Raw genomic sequence first — 24,458 nt, forward strand, 5'->3', positions numbered from 1 at the left:
CTGATGTATAGTATCGGGTGTTCTACACCATCTCTCTCCTGGGACAGAACCGCCCCCAGACCAGTCTGCGATGCATCTGTCTGCAGGACGAACTCTCGGCTGAAATCCGGGCTTATTAATGCTGGGGCCTGACTCAAATTAGTTTTAATAGATTCAAAGGCTGTCTGACACTCTGCACTCCACTTAATTTTATTTGGAGCGTTCTTTTTAGTGAGATCAGTGAGAGGGGCGGCTATAGTGGAAAAGTGTGGAATAAAGCGGCGGTAATAACCAGCCAACCCTAACAGTGATCTCACCTGGGTTTTCGTGGTAGGTACCGGTGAATCCAACAAAGCCTGGACTTTTGAAACCAACGGTTTCACTCTACCCTTACCCATTATGAAACCTAAATATTTAGTTTCTTCTTTTCCAATAGCGCACTTTGCCATGTTCGCTGTGAGCCCCGCCCTCCTCAGAGACTGTAAGACGGCTTCTAATCTAGTCAAATGTTCTCTCCAGGAAGAACTATAAATGACTACATCATCGATATACGCAGCTGCATACTCTCGATGAGGTTGTAAAACCCTGTCCATTAGTCTCTGAAAAGTAGCAGGCGCTCCATGAAGTCCGAACGGCATAGTACAAAATTGAAAAAGACCCTCTGGGGTTGAAAATGCCGTTTTCTCACGAGAGGCTTTCGTTAATGGAATTTGCCAATATCCTTTCGTCAGATCCAGAGTTGAAATAAACCGAGCTTGCCCCAGTTTGTCTAAGAGTTCATCTACTCGAGGCATGGGATATGCATCAAACTTGGAGATAGCATTCACCCTCCTAAAATCGATACATAATCGTAGTGACCCATCTGGCTTGTCTATTGGTACTATTGGGCTACACCACTCACTTCGGGAAGGTTCAATTACCCCAAGTTTCAACATACACTCCACCTCCCTTCGAACAGAATCTCTCCGACTCTCTGGAATGCGATACGGTCTCTGTCTAACTCTTAGACCTGGCGGAGTGATAATAGCATGTTCGATCAAATGCGTTCTTCCAGGCACGTTAGAAAACACATCACTGAACATTTTAATTAGATTGCTTACCTCTTCACGCTGATCAGGAGTTAATTGTTCCCCCATCGGGACCTCAATTGCTGACTCTGACTCAATTGAGGGTCCAAAATCCTCTCCCTCCTGTACAGGAGATATAAAATGGACTTCCCGTTCTTTCCACGGTTTCAGGAGATTAACATGATAAATTTGACTTTCTTTCCGACGCCCAGGCTGTCGGATCTCATAATTGACTTTACCAATTGCTCGAATAACCTGAAAGGGACCCTGCCATTTAGCAAACAACTTAGATTCCGATGAGGGCAACAATAACAACACTTTATCTCCAGGTCGAAAGTTCCGAATTCTTGCATTTTTATTGTAGCTTTGTTGCTGCTTCTGCTGTGCCGCTTTGAGATTGTCATGTGCCAATCGACCGACTAATTCTAAGCGATCGCGTAACTGCAACACGTATTTTACTACATTTTTAGACTCCTTTGACTGTTCTTCCCAGCCTTCTCTTATGAGATCCAAGATACCCCGCGGCTGCCGACCGTACAAGAGCTCAAACGGGGAAAACCCCGTTGAGGATTGTGGTACCTCGCGAACTGCAAAGAGCAAGTAGGGAAGCAGTTTAGCCCAATTGCGTTTTTCTTGATCTACAAAGCGGCGCAACATATTTTTCAAAGTCTGATTAAATCGTTCAACAAGCCCATCCGTTTGTGGATGAAAAACTGAGGTTCTAATTGAACGAATTTTCAATAATTTATATAGTTGCTGAATACAGTCTGACATAAAATTAGTGCCCTGATCAGTGAGAATTTCTTTCGGGATTCCCACCCTAGAGAATATTTTTACCAATTCATTCGCTACAGCTATTGCATTCATAGAGCGTAAGGGAACAGCTTCTGGATATCTCGTTGCGTAGTCCACTACTACTAAAATATACCGATATCCTGACTCTGTTCCCTCCAGAGGGCCTACTAAATCTACACCAATCCTTTCAAACGGTACCCCAATAATTGGAAGTGGAACCAGAGGTGCGGGGCGAACTGACTTAGGGGCAGCTAATTGACATTCAGGACACTCCGATACATACTTCCGCACAAGACCATAAACCCCAGGCCAAAAAAACCGGGCCAGAATTCGTTCCTGAGTCTTTTCAGTTCCCAAATGACCTGAAAATGGAATGTCATGCGCCAATCTCATGATTTCTGACTGAAAAGGCCTAGGAACCAATAACTGTTTTACGAGCTGTCCCGTCCCGGGAGCCCGGGTTATTCTATATAATAAGTGCCCAGATACAGAAAAATGCGGAAATACCACCGGTTGTCCTTCCTGCATATCCTTCCCCTCGATATATCTAACCCGTTTCCAAGCATACTGTAACGTGGGATCATTTTGTTGTTCATATCCCAAGTCAATATCTCGGTCCCAATGGTTAGGTACACAGAGAGGAGTGTCTTTTATTACATGACCTTCCACCTCAGTAACCTCGCAGCCCCGGTTACACTGAATACCTACTCCCTTTCCTTGCCGTTTCAGCGATTGGTTTACTTTTGTGTCAGACCCCTCCCCTTGTCGTCTCAGAGTTCCCTCATATTTTTCCACCCGACGCTCTCTTTTTGTTTTTCTTGGGCGGATTTTAGGGTTAAACAGGTCGGATTGCAACGGAAAAATCTCGCCAATTGTTTTCTCCTGTTGCTTTAATTGTCCCCTGGTAGAAACTAAGACCATTTCCCGACCTAAAATACGATCAAAAAACGGCCAGTCTCTTCCCAGGAGAACAGGGTATGGTAAACATTGCGCTACAGCCACTTTAACGCAAGCTGAATAATCACCTACAATAAGTCTAACTTTAGTGGTGGGATAAACCCGAGTTTCTCCATGAATACAGGAGATAGCCACTTTACCCTGTGGCTCCCAGGCTACCCCATCCAAGAGAGCTTGCCGAATCAATGTTTGTGCACACCCAGAGTCCGCAAATGCGTAAGTACTCTTTCCCCCGACCTGTACTCTTAACTGATAAGGGCCCTCCCGACATTCCCCAGTGTTCCTACCTGTTACTGCTGACCAGGATCTTGTCGCCAGGTCCACCTTTATTACTGGACAATTCCTGGCAATGTGTCCAGGCTCATTACATTGGTAGCACACTTGGTTAGGAGGCATCAACGGAGTTAATCTGTCCTGCGAGTCCGCGACCGGCAGGTTAGGGGGATTCTCTCTCGCCCAGGATGGGGCTAACCTCGACCTCCATGGTCTGAAGGTCCGGTTACCCCCTCTGGGCTTCATTGGTTGGTTGGTCCGAGTTAGTTTAGGGGCAGGAGTGGGGTCTGACCCGGCACCTTCGTTTGCGTCTTCGTAGGCCTCCGCCAGGAGGAGGGCATCCTCGAGAGTGGTAGGTCTATTCCTCTTAATCCACTCTCGATTCCCTGGCGGTAGTATAGACGCAAACTGTTCTATAACTATTTTCTGCACCAGTTCTTGGGGTGTATGTTCTTCTGGCCGCAGCCACCGGGTGCACTGATCTAAAAGATATTGTCCCGCAACCCGGGGCCGCATCCCCTTGGACAGCTGGTATTCCCGAAAACGGCGCCGGTATGTTTCCTCCGTGATCCCGAGGCGTGAGAGAATGGCTTCTTTAACTTTAACATAGTCCCCTGCATTCGTGGCCGTCAGGGCTCGATACGCTGCCTGAGCTTCCCCTGTCAGGCAGGGTGCCAATTTCATGGCCCAGTGTTCCCTAGGCCACTCTGCAGCCTCTGCCACTCTCTCAAAAGTAATCAAGAAAGCCTCGGGATCATCTTCCGAGGTCATCTTCTGAAGATTAGGCTGAGCTGCAAACATCCGGGCAACCGCTCTCTCTGATGTTGATATTGATAGTTTTTCTACCAGCTGTCCCAAGAACTGGGCGAGCTGTTCCAGGTGCCGTGTCTCTCTCTCCTCTCGCTTCTCCTCCTGCTCCCTAAACATTGTCAAAACTGTAGCTGGATCCATTTTCACTTCTGACACCACGTGTGAGGCGAGAGTGTATTAAATGGAATGTCCAGACAGTAATTTATGTGTACAGAAATAAAATAATTTATTTTTATTTTCTATACACAACAAAAGGATTAAATAACAAACGAAAAACAAAATGGTGTGAGGGAAGGAGTGCAGGGGTGGAATCCAAAACAAACTGATGACTCGTCTTTAATTTGTCTTCGTGGTGACCATACATAAACAAAAAAAAGACAAATGAAATGTTAGTATTTTAAAAAATCCCGCTGCACAAAATCAGTCTCTCCCTTCACCCGTTACTCCTCCTACTTTACTTTCGGACCAACCCCGAACACAGTAGTACGTTCCCTTTAGTATGTAATGTCCCGCCTCTGTAGTCAGTGGAACACCAATCCCCAACCGACACGTGTCCTTCTCCTTCACTTGACTCCAGTGGCTGGAAGTTACATACTCGTACTTCCGCCCCTCACCAAGGTGCCGCCCCTCAAAAGATGACTTTTGCCATGGTCACGAGATCTTGGTAAGGGAAGTCCCGAGTTGGTTTGATGCCATCTACTGTCGGGAGGCTGAATCACAGACCGAAACCCCTTTGACTCATCACAAGCTTCTTTATCATACATGTTGTTATTTGATTATTAATAAAGTTATAGCTAGTAAAATGATTCCATAAATCCTACCTGCCTTTCCTTGAATTTGCTTTACAGATCTTAAATATTAAGTTTTGAAAAAAAACAAACTTTGCAAACATTTATTTTCATATTAACAATGGACAACCATAGAATACATACTTCTGTTTGCAAGTCTTGTTGCAGTGCCTTGGTCATTTCACCTGCATAGTGAATTTGGCCTCTTGCTTTTAACTTCTTCTTTCCTTTTTTAACCAATAATCTGCTTCCCTATACAACTGCTATTCTATTGCAGTCAGTAACACACTTTAACCCTAAAGACACTGCATAGGTGAAATGACCAAGGAAGTAAAACAGAAACAAATTTCCTTGAAATAAGGCATGAAAACTAAGGACTTTTTAAACCTAGTGTTGTACCAGATATGATGTTATTATAGTAAGTGAAAGTACATGTTTTCTGTAACAGATAGAAGTAGAGTAAAACCTGTGTAATCCAGCGCCTCTACACACTGGCATTCTGTCCCCACTAAATCCAACCTTGGAACCTTTTTTCATGTGTTTGTATAGCTAGAAGTAGGGAAACCATCTAGCGTATAGTCTCCCTCACTAGAATATCATCCTTATGTCGTCTGTGTCTCAGATTGTATCCACTAAGAAGAATATATATTTTTGTCAGAAGCAGCTAGTTATCAATCAATATTTATTTATATATCACCTTTCACAGTGGACCACCATCACAAAGCGCTTTACAAGATAGTGAGGAACAATGCATAATACATTAAATACACTGAAATACAGGACATAGTACATTAAATACAAACAGTAAAAAACAATGCAACTACATTACAGGCATAATACATTAACTGTTAGCGGTCCATTTATTCAGCGCCTGTCAGGTGCATCAGGTCCAATTTATTTTCACACGCTGTTTATTTTACACACACTGTTAAAAGTATATATTTTTTTTCCACAGTGAAACAGGTTTAAAAGGCACTGCATATTAACAGTACTGCATCTCCAGCCAAGCCCCACTCCTTGTTCACTGTATTTATAGTATAGTGCATACTAATAAATCCTCTCCTGATCACTCGGAACCAAGCCTAAGTCCAGGGACAGGTTGAGAGTGTGCATAATGGAAGGAGCAAGATCAGAGGCAGAGAGACGGACAAGATTTGTCATCCAGGGGGCACGTGGCAGTAGTTGATTTCAGCGATATGCTGAAGATATCAGTAATGGAGAGAGGAGAGGAGGAGAGAGCAGGAGGGGCAAAAGGAGGGGAGTCAAGGTGGTCGAGTACTATACTGGGTTTGTGGCAGGATGGAGTTAATTTTGTTGTGAAAGAAAGAGGAGAAATCATGACAGGTGAGAGAGGAGGATGAACAGGTGATGGATTTATCAGCGGCTTGATGCAGGATTTGGTCAGAGTAAAGAGAGTGTTGGGTTTACCTTGTCCCATGGATATGATTTCTAAGAAGTTTTTCACCCTGGCAGCAGCGAGCGCACACCTGTAGCCACTGAGGTGATCAGTCCAGATCTCTCTGTGAACCGTTAGTCTGGACAACCTCCACTTGCGCTCAAACTTGCGGCAGGTAGACTTCAGCAGTTGAAGTTCAAGGGTATACCATGGGCAATTGCCATGTTTATTCACTATTCTGGTTGTGAGTGGAACAACTGTGTCAATGATATGGGTAAGGGTGGTGTTGTAGAGGGTCAGTGCATCGTCAACCGAAGGAGGGAGAGTACCAGTCAGAGGGGAAGAAGAGATACATTCCCTAGAGTACTATAGAATTTAGCAGATTCTTGGGATGTAAGGAAATAACAGTATCAGTAGTAGCTGAGAGTGAAATATTTTAATATTGGCAGTGATTAAGAAATGGTCAGAGAGAGAGATATCTGAGACTGAGCGATTGGAGATATCAAGACCCCTGGTTATGAGCAGATCCAGGTAGTGTCCACGGGTGTGAGTGGGGACATTGACAGATTGAAAGAGTCCAAGACAGTCCAGGAGCATGACAAAGTCGGTCACTGGAGGGGAAGAAGGCAAGTCGACATGAATGTTGAAGTCATCTAGGAGTAGAATTTTGTCAGTTGAAGTGCAAATTAGGGAGAGGAATTCCACAAACTCTGCAATGAACTTGTTTTCATCAGAATATTAACTGCGTATTAGCCTGTTATGTACTTTGCACTTACAATGGAATTTGGCAGCCATTTAACATGTAATGTATATGAGTGCATAGTATAGTATTGATACTCCCTATATGAGGTATCGCAGAGCACTACCTTGGACATGTGGCCCTTAGACTGCCTCAGCTCAGACTGCCCTTGGAGGTCTGGCCCTCTGACTGTCTGGTGCTTAGAACGGCTGCCATTCTAAGACACTTTTTGCCAGTTTATACTACCCTGTAGGCCTAGAGCTGTTTACTTTACACAGTGTTCTAATCAGCCTCTAATTCAACACAGCCCAGCACAGTTAACAAAACATAATTACAGTTATTAAATGCAGAGATAGTTACCCCAGCAACAACTATTTTAACTATCAAATTAACTACAATCCACTTACCTGGTAATACGTTGATTCGCCCAGCAGCGCGGAGTTCAGACAACAAGCATAGACACACAGCATGTGTTAGAAAGTCAAACTTGAAAGTTATCCGTGAAATAACCTAACGAGAAATGTTTGTCATTTCTTTTAGTATTTCTGAATTCAAAACTGTTGAGTGTTTAATAGTTGTGGATCAACCACTGTCCCAGACTGAAGTTATTCAGTTGGCTTCTAAACCTTTAAACCCAAGGCAAAATGCCATTGACTTACAGCCATCAAGTTAGTCTACTTATAAACAAAAATAATCCTCAATATTAAGTCACTGCACAATAGTACCATTCTGATTAGGTTATAAGAGTTAAATGTTAATCATAAGAAGGAGAACAAACTTGCTGTAGATTTACACTTATGTTAGGGAAAAGCAACATAAAAATGTTCTGTGGTCATTAGAGATAATAGCAGATGAAGCAAAACAATTTTAAACTTTAGTGATTCATCAATTATAATAGTTATGATTTAGTTTAAATTAGGTAAGTGCTATTTTAAATAAAAAGAAGGAAAAGATTCATTACATTGTATGACTAAATTTAACCCTGTACTTAAGAATTTAAGGAGGGGGGGGGGGGGGGGGGGGTATTTTAGAGAGACGTTTAAATGTTTTTATATATTCCTGTATGCTTACTGTAGATGTGTAAAATGCTGTGTTTTTTCTTCTAAGGTTCAAGATTAAAACCAACTGCATAAACAGGCCCAGGAAGAAGTGATGACAAGCATATTTTCATAGAACGAGAATACCCTGAAAAAAGAATCCATTTAAAAAGTCTTGGAAAAGTTATGAAAAAATTGCTGAGAAAATGTTCAATATTATTTGAACTACACTATATGTTGTTAAAGACTACCAATTGGTTTTCTCTGTCTATTTCCTTGGCTGCTTCTTCGGATTGTGTTTTTACTGTTGCTAAGTAACAAGGTGGAGGGAGCAAGGTTATATATTTTTTTATAGTGGAAAACTGTAAAAATGTTTTTGCACGCACTTGATTTTTGTGACCTTTTAGAGTTCACAAACTTGAACTGTAACTTGATTTAGACCATCTGGCGCCTAACCCATAGGGCACAGGGGTAAACTACCGGTATGTATTTTGCCCCACTACTTTTTTTGCTCAGTGTATACACTATTATTTTATTATAGTTTTGCCTTTAAATTGTTTAAAATGTAATAAAAAATGGAGAGTAATTCAGAAGACACCAGAAGTCCGACATTGATAAAAGAAAAAAAAAGAAACCACAATAAAACTGTAGCTATTTACTATAGCTGGCATTAGCAGCAGCATGTATTAACAGAAGATGCTGGGCAGTTTGGAGACTACAAAATAAATACTTATTACATAATGTAGGCTAGGTAGTTGTTAGTTTAGTTTGTTTTTATTGTGTATTACTTCGATTTTATTCATTTAAAAATATAAAATGTTATGTTTTATGCTGAAACACCTGCCCAGCTTTGTAGGTTTGCAATTATTAAAACTGTTTGCTTGGTTTCTAGAGCATCTTAATTGTGAGAAAAAAAAATAATAAAAAAAATAATAAATCAATCAATGCATTTTCCGCTCTGTGCTCGGCAGTTAGTCCTTTAGTTTGCCGCCCACTTTTTAACAAACTTAGACGCCTATGATTGAGACACAATTCCTGCACAGTTGCTTCTGACATTGATTAAAACACTGAATTGCTGTACTGCTTTAAGAATGAAACAGGTATAGGTACCAAAACTGACTCATTGTTACTGAATAAGAAAGTTTATTGGTCCAAAGCTTATGTACATTCAAAGTGAGTATATTTTGATTTTTACATAAGAATGTTTGGTTGTTAGTAGCTTATTGATCCCAGAATCTCATCAAGCAGCTTCTTGAAGGATCAGTGGTGTCAGCTTCAACAACATTAAAATTTTGAATGCATGAATCAGATCGCCACATAGTCTTCTTTGTTCAAGACTGAAAACATTTGATTATTTTATCCTGTCTTTTAAACCCAGGATAATTCAGGTCGCTTTTCTTTGTACTCTTTCTAGAGCAGCAATATCCTTTTTGTAGCGAGGTGACCAGAACTGAACACAATGTTCTAGATGAGGTCTTACTAATGCATTGTAAAGTTTTAACATTACTCCCCACCTGGTTTTCACATTTTATATGGGGAAAGTTGAAATCCCCCATTAGTATGGCTTCTCCTTTGCTACATGCATTTCTGTTGTCATTGTGTAACAGATTATTTAGCTTGTTGTCTGAATTTGGTGGTCTAGAGCATGCCCCTGTTGTTATGCCCTTTGAATTGTTGTCCATTATTGTGACTCATGTTGATTCTACGTTGGTTTTCTTCCAGATTTAACACCTGGGCATCAAGACTATTTGTGATGTATAGTGCTACCCCTCTGCCTCTTTTGTCCTGCCTGTCTTTAAGAACATAAGAACATAAGAAAGTTTACAAACGAGAGGAGGCCATTCGGCCCATCTTGCTCGTTTGGTTGTTAGTAGCTTATTGATCCCAAAATCTCATCAAGCAGCTTCTTGAAGGATCCCAGGGTGTCAGCTTCAACAACATTACTGGGGAGTTGATTCCAGACCCTCACAATTCTCTGTGTAAAAAAGTGTCTCCTATTTTCTGTTCTGAATGCCCCTTTTTCTAAACTCCATTTGTGACCCCTGGTCCTTGTTTCTTTTTTCAGGCTGAAAAAGTCCCTTGGGTCGACACTGTCAATACCTTTTAGAATTTTGAATGCTTGAATTAGGTCGCCACGTAGTCTTCTTTGTTCAAGACTGAACAGATTCAATTCTTTTAGCCTGTCTGCATATGACATGCCTTTTAAGCCCGGAATAATTCTGGTCGCTCTTCTTTGCACTCTTTCTAGAGCAGCAATATTTTTTTTATAGCGAGGTGACCAGAACTGAACACAATATTCAAGATGAGGTCTTACTAGTGCATTGTACAGTTTTAACATTACTTCCCTTGATTTAAATTCAACACTTTTCACAATGTATCCGAGCATCTTGTTAGCCTTTTTTATAGCTTCCCCACATTGTCTAGATGAAGACATTTCTGAGTCAACAAAAACTCCTAGGTCTTTTTCATAGATTCCTTCTCCAATTTCAATATCTCCCACTATTAATTAACCATTCCCTAATCCATGTACATGTGTTTCCTTGAATCCCAACTGCGTTCAGTTTGAGAATTAATCTTTTGTGCGGGACTTTGTCAAAAGCTTTCTGGAAATCTAAATAAACCATGTCATATGCTTTGCAATTATCCATTATCGATGTTGCATCCTCAAAAAAATCAAGCAAGTTAGTTAGGCACGATCTCCCTTTCCTAAAACCATGTTGACTGTCTCCCAGTACCCTGTTACCATATAGGTAATTTTCCATTTTGGATCTTATTATAGTTTCCATAAGTTTGCATATAATAGAAGTCAGGCTTACTGGTCTGTAGTTACCCATTTCAGTTTTGTTTCCCTTTTTGTGGATCGGTATTACGTTTGCAATTTTCCAGTCTGTCGGTACCACCCCTGTGTCAAGAGACTGCTGCATGATCTTGGTTAGCGGTTTGTAAATTACTTCTTTCATTTCTTTGAGTACTACTGGGAGGATCTCATCCGGCCCAGGGGATTTGTTTATTTTAAGAGCTCCTAGTCCCTTTAACACTTCTGCCTCAGTTATGCTAAAGTTATTTAAAACTGGATAGGAACTGGATGACATGTGGGGCATGTTGTCAGTATCTTCCTTTGTAAAAACTTGTGAAAAGTAATCATTTAATATATTTGCTATTTTTTTTTCTTCATCTACGATTTTGCCATTTGTATCTCTTAAACATTTAATCTCCTCTTTGAATGTTCTCTTGCTGTTGTAATATTGGAAAAACATTTTGGAATTGGTTTTAGCTCCCTTAGCAATGTTTATTTCTATTTCTCTCTTGGCCTTTCTAACTTCCTTTTTGACTTGCGTTTGCAGTTCTGTGTACTCTTTCTGCGTACTTTCTTTTTGGTCCTTTTTTAATGCTCTGTAAAGTGCCTTTTTTCGCTGAATATTTTTTTTAATTGATCTATTAAACCATTTTGGCAATTTAGTTTTACATTTAGATTTGTCTACTTTAGGGATATAATTGTTTTGCGCCTCTAGTACTACATTTTTGAAGAACAACCATCCTTCTTCTGTGGGTGTTTTCTCTATTTTACTCCAATCTACTTCTGTTAGTCTCTGTTTCATACCTTCATAGTTTGCTTTTCTAAAATTGTAAACCTTAGCTTTAGTCATTACTTTTGGGGATTTAAAAAACACTTCAAATGAGACCATGTTGTGGTCTGAGTTTGCCAGTGGTTCTCTGACCTCTGTTTTAGTTATTCTATCTTCGTTATTTGAAAAGACTAAATCAAGGCATGCCTCCCCTCTAGTGGGTGCCTTGACAAATTGTGTTAGGAAGCAGTCATTTGTCATTTCCACCATTTCTATTTCATCCTTCGCGCTACCCACCGGGTTTTCCCATTTTATTTGGGGGAAGTTGAAATCCCCCATTAGTATGGCTTCTCCTTTGCTACACACATTTCTAATGTCATTGTATAACAGATTATTGTGCTCACCGTCTGAATCTGGCGGTCTATAGCATGCTCCTATTATTATGCCTTTTGAATTTTTGTCTGTTATTCTGACCCATATTGATTCGGTTTTATTTTCTTTGTCCAGGTTTAACACCTGGGCTTCAAGACTGTTTCTTATGTATAGCGCTACCCCTCCTCCTCTTCTGTCCTGCCTGTCTTTCCTATACAGTGTATACCCACAAATATTATATTCGTCCCCATCACTCTCAGATAACCAAGTTTCTGTAACACCTATCACATCATAGTTACCTGTTAGTGCAGTAGCTTCAAGTTCTAGAATTTTGTTTCTGATACTTCTAGCATTTAGATAAATACATTTAATGGTTGTCTTACCTGAGTTGTTGTTCTTGTTTTGATGCGGTCTCCCTTCTGTTTTTTTGTTGATTTCTCCCCCCTTCCTTTCTAGTTTAAATGCTTCTGAACCTGCTCGAGGATCTTTTCTCCAAGTAGACTAGTTCCCTTGTTATTTAAATGCAGTCCATCCCGTCTATACAGATAGTCCTCGTTGTAGAATGTGGTCCAATGATCAAGATAGGTGAAGCCTTCCCGTGTGCACCACGTCTTCAGCCATTCGTTTTGATTAATTATTTCCAGCTGTCCATATGGTCCTTTGCAAGGTGCCGGTAGTATACCAGAAAATACCACAGTTTTGGTTTTCTCTTTTAATTTCCTTCCTAGCTCTCTGAATTTGTTTTGCAGGGATTTTGGTCTGTCTCTTCCAATGTTGTTTGTACCGATGTGGACGACTACTACCGGGTCATCTCCTGTTCGTTCTAGGAGCCTGTCCACGTTCTCAGTGATGTGCTTGACCGAGGCTCCCGGAAGGCAGCACACTGTTGTAGTAAGGGGGTCCAAACTGCGAATTGAACTTGCTGTGTTTCTCAATATGGAGTCCCCAACAATCATGACCTCCCTTCTTTTTGCTGTCTGGTCACCACTGTCAATAGGGTCCTGGATGTTGTTCCTTTCATTCTCTTGTTGTTGGTTCTGCTCATCAAAATTCTGAAGTGACTCAAATCTGTTGGTTGTTTTGATTTCTGGTGGTTGTGTTTGACGAAGTTTCTTTTTTTCCCTGCTTCTGCCTACCTGAACCCAGCTGTTCTGACCTTCTATCTCCCTGGTGGCTTTCAGTCTGTTAGGGGTGATGCAGACTTCCATGAATTGTGGGTGTGCCAGTTCCTCAAGATCCTGTTGCTGTCTCACTTCTTCCAGCTCCATTTCTAGCACACTTACTAGTTTATGCAAATCCTGGATCGTGCAGCACTTTACGCACACTTGGTTTAGCTCCGCTGGGTTTTCTCGGATTTCCCACATCAAGCAGGTGTCACAGACCATGTTGAGGTTTTTTTTTTTTGAAGTTTAGTTTCTTCTGCAGCCGTCAACCTGCTTTCCAACTGCTTCGAAACTGCTCTGTACTTTTCCACTCCTGTACTTCTCCCACTCGCTGTCGCTTCCACTCGCTGTCGCTGGGAAGACTGCCTCGTTTAACTGCGTTGTTCTGCTGTGCTGTTGGCTCCTCCCCTCGCCCGTGTCTCAAAACGGCGCTGAATTTGAATCAGCTGCTCCGAGTTTCAGCTTGTTTGTTATCAGAAAAACACACGCAGCTGTTTTACTTTGAGCTGCTGCTGTGTTTCCCCAATGTCCTCTGTTTTCTGATTAAAGCAATTCAAGATGCAATTTCTCCTTTCTGCTTCGAAACTGCTCTGTACTTTTTCACTCCTGTACTTCTCCCACTCGCTGTCGCTTCCACGACACGACGAATGCTGTCGCTTTCTTATACAGTGTATACCCACTAATATTATTTTCGTCTCCATCAACTTTCGGATAACCACGTTTCTGTAACACCGATCCCTCGTTAGTGCAGTAGCTTCAAGTTCTAACATTTTGTTTTTGAGACTTCTAGCATTTAGATAAGTACATTTAATGGCTAGCTTACCTAAGTTGTTGCCCTTGTTTTGATGTAGTCTCCCTTCAGTTTTTTTGTTGATTTCTCCTCCCCTTCCTTTCTAGTTTGAAATGCTTCTGAACCTTCTCGAGTATCCTTTTTCTGAGTAGATTGGTTCCCTTTTTATTTAAGTGAAGTCCATCCTACCTTTTTCCCGGATTTAGTTATTATACAGTTAAATAAAATAATGCAAAAGCTTTATTTTTACAGTTTGTTATTAGTTATCATTGAAAACAAAATGTATTGAATTTCAAGCTGACTGTTAAATTAAGAAGCCTCTTTAAACGATGGATTTATTGGTCTTTTAAATTTCCCAACAAGTTTGAACTTGATTTGCTTTTTGAGATTTATACAAATTAGTCGAAAATATATTATGTTACACTATAGTTAAGGTTAAAAGTGAAAAGTTAATTTCTTCCTTGTAAAGTAGGGATCAAACGTCAGTTATAATGCAATAGATCTTATCTCTTCGAGACAGTTTTGACTGTTGAACATTCAGTAATGTGTTGATGTTGTTCTTATAACCGCTATTGGTTGGTTTTGTACGTCTTGATTAGCACTAATCTTGGATTATCCTACCCAGTATTCTCTGCTGTACAGGGAGCTAGTTTTATTATTAAAAATAAATATAATGTAAATGTTCATTATTAGGTGTTTAACTGCTGCTACTGTCAGTTAGTAAATGGACAATCTGTACAAAATCAAATAGAAGCTCATGTTTTTTTCATTTTATTTTATAGTGAGTTACTTCTAATGTCATTTGATTTTTTTTTTACATTGCTCTTACTCTCCTGTGATGTTCACAATCATTGTGATTCTTAGTTGTGTTTCTTCAGTATTGACCTTCTTCTCACTCTGCCTTTACCTAGCTTTGCGCTTGAACCCAGAACAAGCTCAAAGAAATTAAAATTATGTTTGACGATCCTTACTCTTTAAGATGTATGATTGCTGATAGTAATGAAGTATCCAATAGCTAGATTTAATGCTAAATCAAGTTCCATCTTGCTTCTGGAATGCGTGTACAGCCAGTGTTGAGAAATTGTTGGGAATCCCTGAGAATAGATGTCCTCAAGTCTTTCATTGAAAAAAATGTGAATTGATGTAAGTCACGATAATAACACCTTAGTTTTTGCCACATATCTGTCATTCTTGGTATCTTTTGTGCATTATTTTTCAAAGCACCATTAAACTGTGGCTTGCAAAAGTATATATCACTATCATTGTACACCGCAGTGCGGTAGCCTAAAGCTTTTGGTGACATTGTGAATCCTCCCTTGTAGAAAGGTGTAGATACAGTACTGGAATCTGTCCAATACTAGGTCTTCAACCTCATTTTATAACTTCTTGTTACAGGGTCACTTAATTATGTGACACATTAGATTGAATGTCCAATGTCATGATTTTTCCAAACAGGATTTAGCACTTGCTTACATAGCCCAAAGTTCTGCCAGGCTTGACAGAGCAGGCAATCCGTCTCCTTTATGGCTACCCGAATGATAATTACTCATGTTTTTTTTTTTTTTTCCCAATGATGTTTGTGCCTTCATATTTAGATAATATTAACACAACGATGCAAAAATAACTGTAGTGATAAACAGTCCCAGGAAATTAGCTTTTTGACAACAACAACAACATAATTAACTTATGGCAAATTAAAGCAGAGATTAACTTTGTGGAAGGGCTTGTTTTTCACGTGTTTTTTGTTTCTTTTTAGATGGCAACAGCATGGGTGGCACAGAGGAGTCCAACTTTGATCGCAGCTATGTGAGAAAGAAACTGGAGCACGGTCTAACCCGCATCTGGCAGGTCAGGCTAGCTCTATGAGTTTAAGTAATAATATATCAGGGTTTGGGTTAAAAAATTGAAGCTGACCAATGTTCTAAGAGCTATTTAAAGAGTACAATTTTTAATACACATTTTGCTCTTACAGCTTACTTATGATTGTGCCATCTTGGCATGACACCGTTTAGTGATAACTTAAGTTTAAAGAAGTTTGAAAGAATATGGCTGCTATTTAGCTGCTATAAAACAAAACAAAGCTGTTTTTTATTATTTATGTATGTTTGTATTTATGTATTTATTATTTTCTCTTTACTTATTTCAGCTAAAGAAGTTGGTGAAGATAATAAGGAGAATTCATGAGAAACTTTTAGATTTGAATCCACATTTTTATACAATTTGTGTAAAAGGAGAAAAAACGAAATCACTATCAGTGGCTTGGTTTACATGCATATGAAAATCGACTCTATAGTCATGACTGTGTGATGTTGTCACACGAATATCTCACGAAACAGCAAAAGGACGTCCTTTTGGCCGCGCGACCTTAAGGGCAGGGTCAATCGCTTTCTCACGATATAACTAGCTGTAAAAACCCATGTAAACCGGAGCAGGAATCGTGCTTCCAGCTCACAAGGTTTTAGCAGTCAAGATCCCGTTTTTCTGACTTAATATCATGTAATCTTCAACAGAAAGGCTGTACAAACCACCCCCCCCCCCCCCCCCCCCCCCCCACACACACCAGCCCCAACACACACACACACATACACACACATCATTTATGGACTACTTCAACACTAGAACCACCGTGGTTATACTCATACCTACAAATGCCAGTACATTTTAAACACCATCAGTTTTAAACTATCGGATACAACTCAAAAGTTTTATTCAAGCACATCATATCAAAAATCAGCACAGCCAAAACCCCTTATTTAAATGAACAATTACACATAAAAGGTTTTATTTTCTAACTTACCACATATAAAGCACTACCATTCAAAAAATGAAAAACTATAATAAAATAAACATTTCAAAAGAAAGAAGTGTGTAAAAGGTATATGCACATACAAAACTGTAAAAACAAAAGTAGTTTGTATTGTAGGTTATATTCAAAATAAAAACATTTATTGTAAAAGGAGGTTCTAGTGTTAATGAAATGTAACTTAGATATTCCACAAACACACACACACACACACAAATATAATTTCTAAATAGTAAAACTTTGTTTTATATAATTGTGTGTGTGTGTGTGTTGGAAAGGTAACCAGGCAAACAAGTAGCTAATGCGTGGGGTAATTCAGAATGTGCGCAACAACACATTAATTCATTTCTCTTGTTAAATGTTTTTATCTTCATGGCAATGCATGAAGCTCTCCTCATGATATTCAGAGTTGTTCTTTTCCTACTTAGTAAGCAGACACAGGCATTTAAATATCCCCTCCCCTAAATCAACACATTTCTTGAAAAGTACGGCAAACAGGTTGTGAGCAAAAGTGTCATGAACTGTGCATGTAAACGCTGCCATTGTCTCCTCAAGCAAGCATGCATGTTTCATGTGCACTTGTTCACATTGCTGCAAAGAAAGCAGAAGTATAAGCAAGATCTATACTGCATCATAGTTAAAAGTTGTGTGCTTTTATTGCTACAGTAATGCTGTTTTTTTCATGTTCACAGGATGTTCAATTAAAAGCCAAAGCCTATTTGCTTGGAACAGATATGTCCAACTTTAAATATGATGACTTCATATTTGTACTGGATGTTATCAACAGGTATTATCTTGTTGCTTATTAACATTAATTGCTGCTAAGCTTTACAGGTATCTTTTCCTAAATGCCTTTGGAAAGGCATCAATGATTCAGGTTATTCCTACCACACAAAGGAGTATTAATCACTATTGTGTGTCCATTAATTAACGGTCACTCAAAACTCAACTGTTACCAATAGCTCTTTTGCAACCATTTTTTTTTAGGTCAAAATTTGCTGGATTGTTTCCATGAAGGGTTTTCTGATTAAGGAAACTGAATTCAAGTTCAAATATGAGTACATTAGGAACACATGTGGTGTGACAAAACTCTGTGGGGATTAATTAGAAACTTGAACTGTTCTAAAGTTATTTTGTTTTCATACAACAGGCTGATGCTAGTCGGGGAGGAGTTTTGTGGCAGCAAGTCAGAGGTTTTGCAAGAGTCTATTAAAAAGCAAAGTGTGAATTATTTCAAAAACTATCACAGGTGAGACCCCTAGCCTCCAGCATTGTGTGTCTGTTCATATCTCAGAGGACATTGAATGATTTATTCAGTTCATTTTCTAGATTAAAATTACAAATGAGACAATATACCCACATTGTTTCTTTTAATAAGCTACAGAACAATGGGACTTGCATTGCATAGGGATTTTAGTTGAGCTTTTAAAATATTTTGTTTTAATATTAAAGATATGCACTGCAAGAACTATATGCATGAGGAATACTGATTAGTCAGTTGTGCATTTTAGAAGCAATTTTAAGAGCATTCCTTTACTTAAACTGTTTCAGATTATGTGGCTAAATTATATCCTGGCTGTAAATGGCATTATACCGATACTGTGACTGGACTGTATATTTAGCATGTGACTAATTTGCTATATAGTTTATGGGCTGAAAGAATACACACCTGCCAAAACAAATGTGATTGTCATGGATTAACGAGGGAGTTAGTCCTTATACCGGTAATTGTTTTTGGATTGGGTTACTTCTACAAAAAGGACATGCCTAAAGCCGTGCATGCTCAACATTTTAGTGTGCTTTTGTGGGATCTCTACTTTCTGCTGTTGACATTTATCCTGATTCTACAAAATGTAAACCTGCTGGATATTCTCATCATTGTCTTGTCCCAGTGATATTTTTTATTGTTCAAAATGTACTTAGGCAATCTCTAACAATAAACAAATGGAGTGAACATACCTATGATGAAGTTTACACCATATAATAGATTCCTGTGTATACCTGTTTGTTTCAATGTGCCAGGTTTACTTACAATAGTTATAATACTGTGTTCCTCTTTTAATGTTGCACAAGAGAATCATTATCGGTTAGTTGATGACGCCCAAGGGGCACTTCATGGCAAGATGATGCTTGGCTATGTCCTCCACGATCGCAAACCAAAAATCTCATAGTTGCATGCGTTTACTATTGCACAAGGTGTGTTGAAAAAGTCTTTCCATGTAAGGAATAAGATAGGCTGCACACTGCAGGACTAAGATTTGTAAATCTCTGCACAAGCCAACAGCGCACAATTTGATCTGTGTGAAGAGTCAGTATACATTGCTGTGGTTCTGGACCTATTGTCACGATACAGTCAGGAAGGCTGTTACACTAACAGCCCACAAAGATTATGGCATATCAATATGATGTATAGACATATATCTTAATATCCAAATTGCCAATCAATGTATACTTTGTTTAGTTAAGCATTTTTGCCCAATTTTGAACAGTTGCATGTGATGGTTAACTATTTATTGAAGGGTGCCAGTCTATTTACTGTACTTCTGTATTTGTGTACTGTAGTTGTCTTGATGAACCAAGATTATGTGACCTTTCCAAAAAGCTAATTTTGAAACTGCAATTTTTTGTCAGAAAGAGCAATACAGTTATGTAAAATATAGAAACTAACAAATCACAGCTCATGCAATTATGGAAGGAAACAACAATTCAAAATACAATTTCACCAGACTGTTTGCTTTTATTGTCATTTCAGACATTTATATGATTCATATAAAATACAGCATACAATTCCTTTGACAAATAACTGTCATGCAAGTTGCTTTAACAGTCTATTCTAAAAATGGATTGCAAGTCAAAAACTACATTTACGTTAACCCTCACACATTAGCTTATCGCATTCGCACATTTCAGCCTGTAGATAGGTACTTTAGATACTGATAGGTGGCCTTTAGATGATGTTTCATGAGTGCTGCACGTCAGAGAAATCGTCCTTAATACAGCACCTATGGACAAAGTATCTTAGTGTGAAGAGGATCCCTTTCTAACCCTTCACCCATGCATTGTTTTTGAGCAGTGAAGGAACAGAAGATAATAAAGTTTGATTTAGGAACTGCTGATTTATTTGTTCTTTCTGACATCTCTTTTAAACAAGCTGTCTGAACATGTAGACAGAAACACATTTATGACAACTTTAAAATGATTTTCATATGGTCAAAAAGTCTCCTTCAAAAGCAAAAGACAGGAACGCAGGTTAAACAGAATGCTGTAAAATGGTTAGGTCTTGGAGGGCTGATTTAAAAGTTATTTTTACTTACTGCTTATCTAATCTTTGCCAAAAAACTGGGCCACAGCATTCTGAACTCTGCTGCCAGGGCAGCCAATCAACAGTTATTCAGCCAGTAGAACATTAGTGCCCTGGTAGACAACACTCGCAACAAAGCACTGATTAATACTAGATGGCTGGACAACACATTCAGACACAACTCGGGTGAGGGATCATATTTTGGAATTAAGGACAGACAAAAAGTGTACTACCAATACGGCTGGAACACGCATTACAAATTCTGCAAATATACATGTATCTCATTCATTTCCTTAGCAAAATGCTAATGTTTTAAATGTGGAGAATCTTAAATACAGCTTAAAATATGAAGAACATATATTATTTTTATGCTTCCTGCAGAAGCTGTAAAATGTAGTTATTCCATCTGAAAGCTTTTAATTTCATGTCTAACTAGTGACTGATTTGTTGGTGACCAATCTGTCCATTATGTAGGCCACGCCACTTCTGATACCTGTTCCTCAGATAATGCTAAAATAATCCATTCATTATCCACTCACACCATTCATATAATTTAGTCTATGTATTAAACCAGGAAGATTAATAATATTTCAGGTGAATATAATCATTTTCATAATTATTACTAATAAGCATCTACAGTATTTTCATAAGGAAAGGTCATGAAAAACTCTGTCCAAAGAGGTTTTGCAGTCACTGGTCTTGTGACTGCCAGGAAATGAATATGAAAATATGGCTCAGCATTAGCATGCCATAGAATTGACAGTATTTGATGTTCCTTGTACCCCTGATATGCTTGTTACTAATTTGTTGCCAGTTCCATACTTTTTTCAGTGGTATGATGTCTTTTTTTGAAAACTGCAAACGTGCAGGTCAGCAGTGTTTGTTGTCGGATCACAAACATTTTGATTGCTTTGCCATGCTTAGTTGACAGCAGTATTGGAGTTTCCTTTCTTGTATAATTTTAGGTTCAGTTTTGCATTTCAGTTATTTGGTTGACAGCCCAAAACCAAATGCCTATCAGCAGTTCCAGCAAACATGGGTGATTATCACTCACACAGTTGTTTTGTCATCAAAATACTGACCCCTGTAGCTTTTCTGTAGGGAACTATGTAATTTAAAAAAAAATAATTAAAACATAAATAAAACTTGCTTGAGAAGAAATAGAATTATTAAAAATTATAATTTAAATGAACTATTAAGTATGTGGTCGGGTAGCTTAAATGCCTTTTTCTGTGCGTGGATGTTGTCTAGTGCAATAACAAAATGAATACAAAGCAAGTCAGAGAAATTACCTGTTGAGGGAGAGCCAGCAATAATGTTAATGGGTCACTAATTACTGTTAGTTATAGACACTGCTGACTTCAATCTGCTATATTTATTGTGGTCCCTTTAGAACACGCCTCGAGGAGCTCAGAATGTTCTTAGAAAATGAAACCTGGGAACTCTGCCCTGTCAAGTCGAACTTCAGCATTGTGCAGCTACATGTAAGTAGAAGTATGAATAATTTTATAATACACAATCTGAAAACCTTTCTGAAAGGTCTGTTGAAGCCACAGTGGGCACAGTGAGTTTTTAAAAAACAGAACATGTTATACAACATCATTCTAAAAACAACAAGAATAAAACTAGTTAAGATAACTAATATTTCCTACCTGTTCTAAGAAATGGTATAAGATGGTGGGAATTGCGATTAGTGGTGATCAAAGTCAAAGCATTTACATTTGATACTGACCTGCCTACTATATTTATTGTGTAGTTGGTACTTTATACAAGCTTAATGATGCTTCTGGAGGACAGAAAGAAAAATGTTGTGGTGTTGCTTTTTACATTATGGAAACAGTAGAAGCAATCATGATGTGTGTGAGTTGGGTGACAGGTAAAGGGGTTAATGACAGATGTACAGTTATAGAGCTATTTTGGAAAAACAACTGGCTGAAAAGTGTTTGATTGTGGGCTGTTTCAGCCTGTTGGTAAAAGTAGGAAACTGGGATATGATCAAATGGAGACAAAAATATTAAGTTTCTGATTGCTTTCACACCGAGTTTCAGATACGCTAGGTTCCTCTCTAGATTTGACACTTTCTGATAACATTTAATTTTAAAACAGAAAACCTTGGATGTGAGGAAGTCTGTATTAATAAATAAAGTCTGATTGCTTCTGGAACATGTATGTGATCTCACAAAAGGTCCTCCTTGATGGGATATGGAAGGAACTGGATAACAGTAAAAAAGTAAATGGTACAGTAGTTAACACAAGTCCCATTAAGGTTTGGGACTTGCTTAAAGAAAAGTCAGTCCATGTCAGGTGGTGTGATGGAGGGGGCCATCCTGACATTTATCATTGCAGTTGAAGTTCAGAAATGTATGTGAAAGTGTGGGTCGCAGTGCATAGGTGTAGGGGTGATGCAGGTACTCCAGACAACGACAAACACAAAATTCACAGTTCAAGATCTTTTCCTTTTATTTTTAATGGTGTCTTTATGAAATAATAATGCTGGCTGTACCCAGCTATTGGTATTGCCAGCATATAAGCCAAGGGGTTGGGGTCACAACACAGATACAGACATGTCTCCGGACACCGTGTGCTCTAGGCGCAGGTGCAGGGATTTAAACAGTGGTGCTTGTTTGTACACAAGCTCAGTGCAGTGCAGTCTGGGCTTATCGCTGGCTTGAAGTGCCAGCTCCCGGACTTGTATTAACCGTCTAGCAAAGACAAATTAACACAGTTACGAATCAAACAAAAACACTTCTCACAATCTCACAGTCCTAGTTTCTGCTCATTAACCACAACAAAGGAGTCGATTACTGCGTCCTAGTTCAGTCGGATTGCTAGTTCAATCACATCTCCTCAAATTCAAGACTGAAACTGCTCTCACCGTACTAGGGCAATGACTCGTGGCACAATGACACCGCACCCTTCTTGAATGGCCGGCTTCTGACTGACCCTGGAATGAACTGCCCAAGCATTCAGTTCGTGTTGTACAGTGCTCTCACAGGTCGAGAGGGAGATTGTTGATTCGGATTCGTTCGCTCTCTGTCAGAATGTCACGTGGGAATGTCTAGTTTAGATTTTTGGCTTTCATTCTTCATAAACACAAGCAGACCCAACTTCACCCAGCTGTAGCTTTAATTTTTAGAGGCCCAATGCAAAGGGTTTCTGTCCATTTCTGTATACTAATGTAGGTCACCTGTATGTTTTGCCAGGTATGAGGGCACTTTTCCTTTCGTCTTGATGAATTATAGCCAAGGCATGGATCTCCACAGCTTTTCTCACATGTCGTATGTGTCCTGTATTTCCCTCAGATTTTAATGCTCTTGAGGGTGTCTGACAACTTCTGATACTGCTACTTTGTAAACCACTATTTCTACATCAGGGCATTTAGATGGGATGTTCTCAATCAAATGCCAGTTCTCTGACTAGTGGTATCATTGGGGGCGGGGGTATACTTTTCATACTAGTCAAAGATCACAGTCTGGTAGCAAAATGCTTGTTTCTTTGATGGGTTTTCATAGATGATCCTGGGTCCGGAAGGGGTTTGGATAGTTTGAATGAAATGTATGGTCTATTGCCACTAACTTGAAGAATTCACTGGACAAGGAACAGGAAGGAATTAATAAAATCAGCCCAGTTTTGGTGGGGGGTGCGGAATGTGGTCACAGCAGAGTCATACGCGTCATTAAATCAATGGAAAGAGACATACACTTCATTAAATCAATGGAAGGAGACATACACTTCATTAAATCAATGGAATTGCGATGAGCTTCTTGAAAAGAAAAGGAATGACAGCAAAAGTAAAGCACATAATAGTCATTGTACCAAAATATGGATTAACGCTTATGTGAAGTAACAGCATCTTATACAGCGTGCATTCCATATAACTGTCAAACAAATACATGATTTATCATAAATTGACTCGGTTTATACAATAATTAAAAGGGATTAATATGCATTTTAATGAAAATAGTATGAGGGATTCAGATATATTGTGTATAAAGTCAACTAAAGTTACAGTAATACTTCAAAATCAGTATAGATGTTAGGGGTACTTAAAAAGAGTCACGTCTCAATGGGCCACATAATAGGTTTACAGGTCTCTTGATCAAACAGCATTGGTTTTTGTCAGCTGTTTCCTGTTTTGGTTTGCACTGTATAACTATTGTTCCATATAATCCAAAAGTGCTGTAATATCAGTATTTTCTGAAGGACTTTTATCTTACTGGTAATTTATTGCTTTCAGGAATTCAAATTCATGGGCCAGTCACGCTCTCCTTCAGTGTCCCCTAGCAAGCACTCCGCCACAACATCCACAGCAGCAGTGTCTCTATTTGAACAGTACCATAATGGAGGAAATCCATTCGAGATGCAGACAGAGAGCAAAGATGAGGAAACAGAAGATGTGCTGGCTTCTAATGGGGTATGAGAGGCTCTATTTCAAGAACAAAATAAATGTTTTTCCATTCACAGAGCAATATGGTATATCATTAATGAAAGTGCTAAATATTAGTATCTGAAAAACTTCAGGAATTGTAAGCATTTGCACCCTTCACTTTCTTCTCTTTGTTACCAGGCTGATTACATCTGGGATAAACGTTAGTGCCATGGGAGTCTTACTGCTTCCCATG

General features: G+C 39.1%; 1 protein-coding gene across 4 annotated transcripts in view; it reads left to right on the forward strand.

Moving 5' to 3' along the window:
• vps50 (VPS50 EARP/GARPII complex subunit) overlaps positions 1-24,458 on the forward strand; it is a 175,181-nt gene that overhangs the window by 75,516 nt on the left and 75,207 nt on the right. For 3 of the 4 annotated variants that reach the window (XM_041248891.1, XM_041248892.1, XM_041248894.1), the window contains exons 14-18: positions 15,489-15,580; positions 17,228-17,322; positions 17,686-17,784; positions 21,230-21,320; positions 24,074-24,250. In XM_041248891.1, the coding sequence (XP_041104825.1) occupies positions 15,489-15,580; positions 17,228-17,322; positions 17,686-17,784; positions 21,230-21,320; positions 24,074-24,250 (554 nt within the window). The remainder of the gene's footprint in view (positions 1-15,488; positions 15,581-17,227; positions 17,323-17,685; positions 17,785-21,229; positions 21,321-24,073; positions 24,251-24,458) is intronic. The other variant, XM_041248893.1, reaches the window with a different exon arrangement.

This window comes from Polyodon spathula, chromosome 4 (assembly GCF_017654505.1).
Source record: "Polyodon spathula isolate WHYD16114869_AA chromosome 4, ASM1765450v1, whole genome shotgun sequence".
NCBI lineage: Eukaryota > Metazoa > Chordata > Actinopteri > Acipenseriformes > Polyodontidae > Polyodon > Polyodon spathula.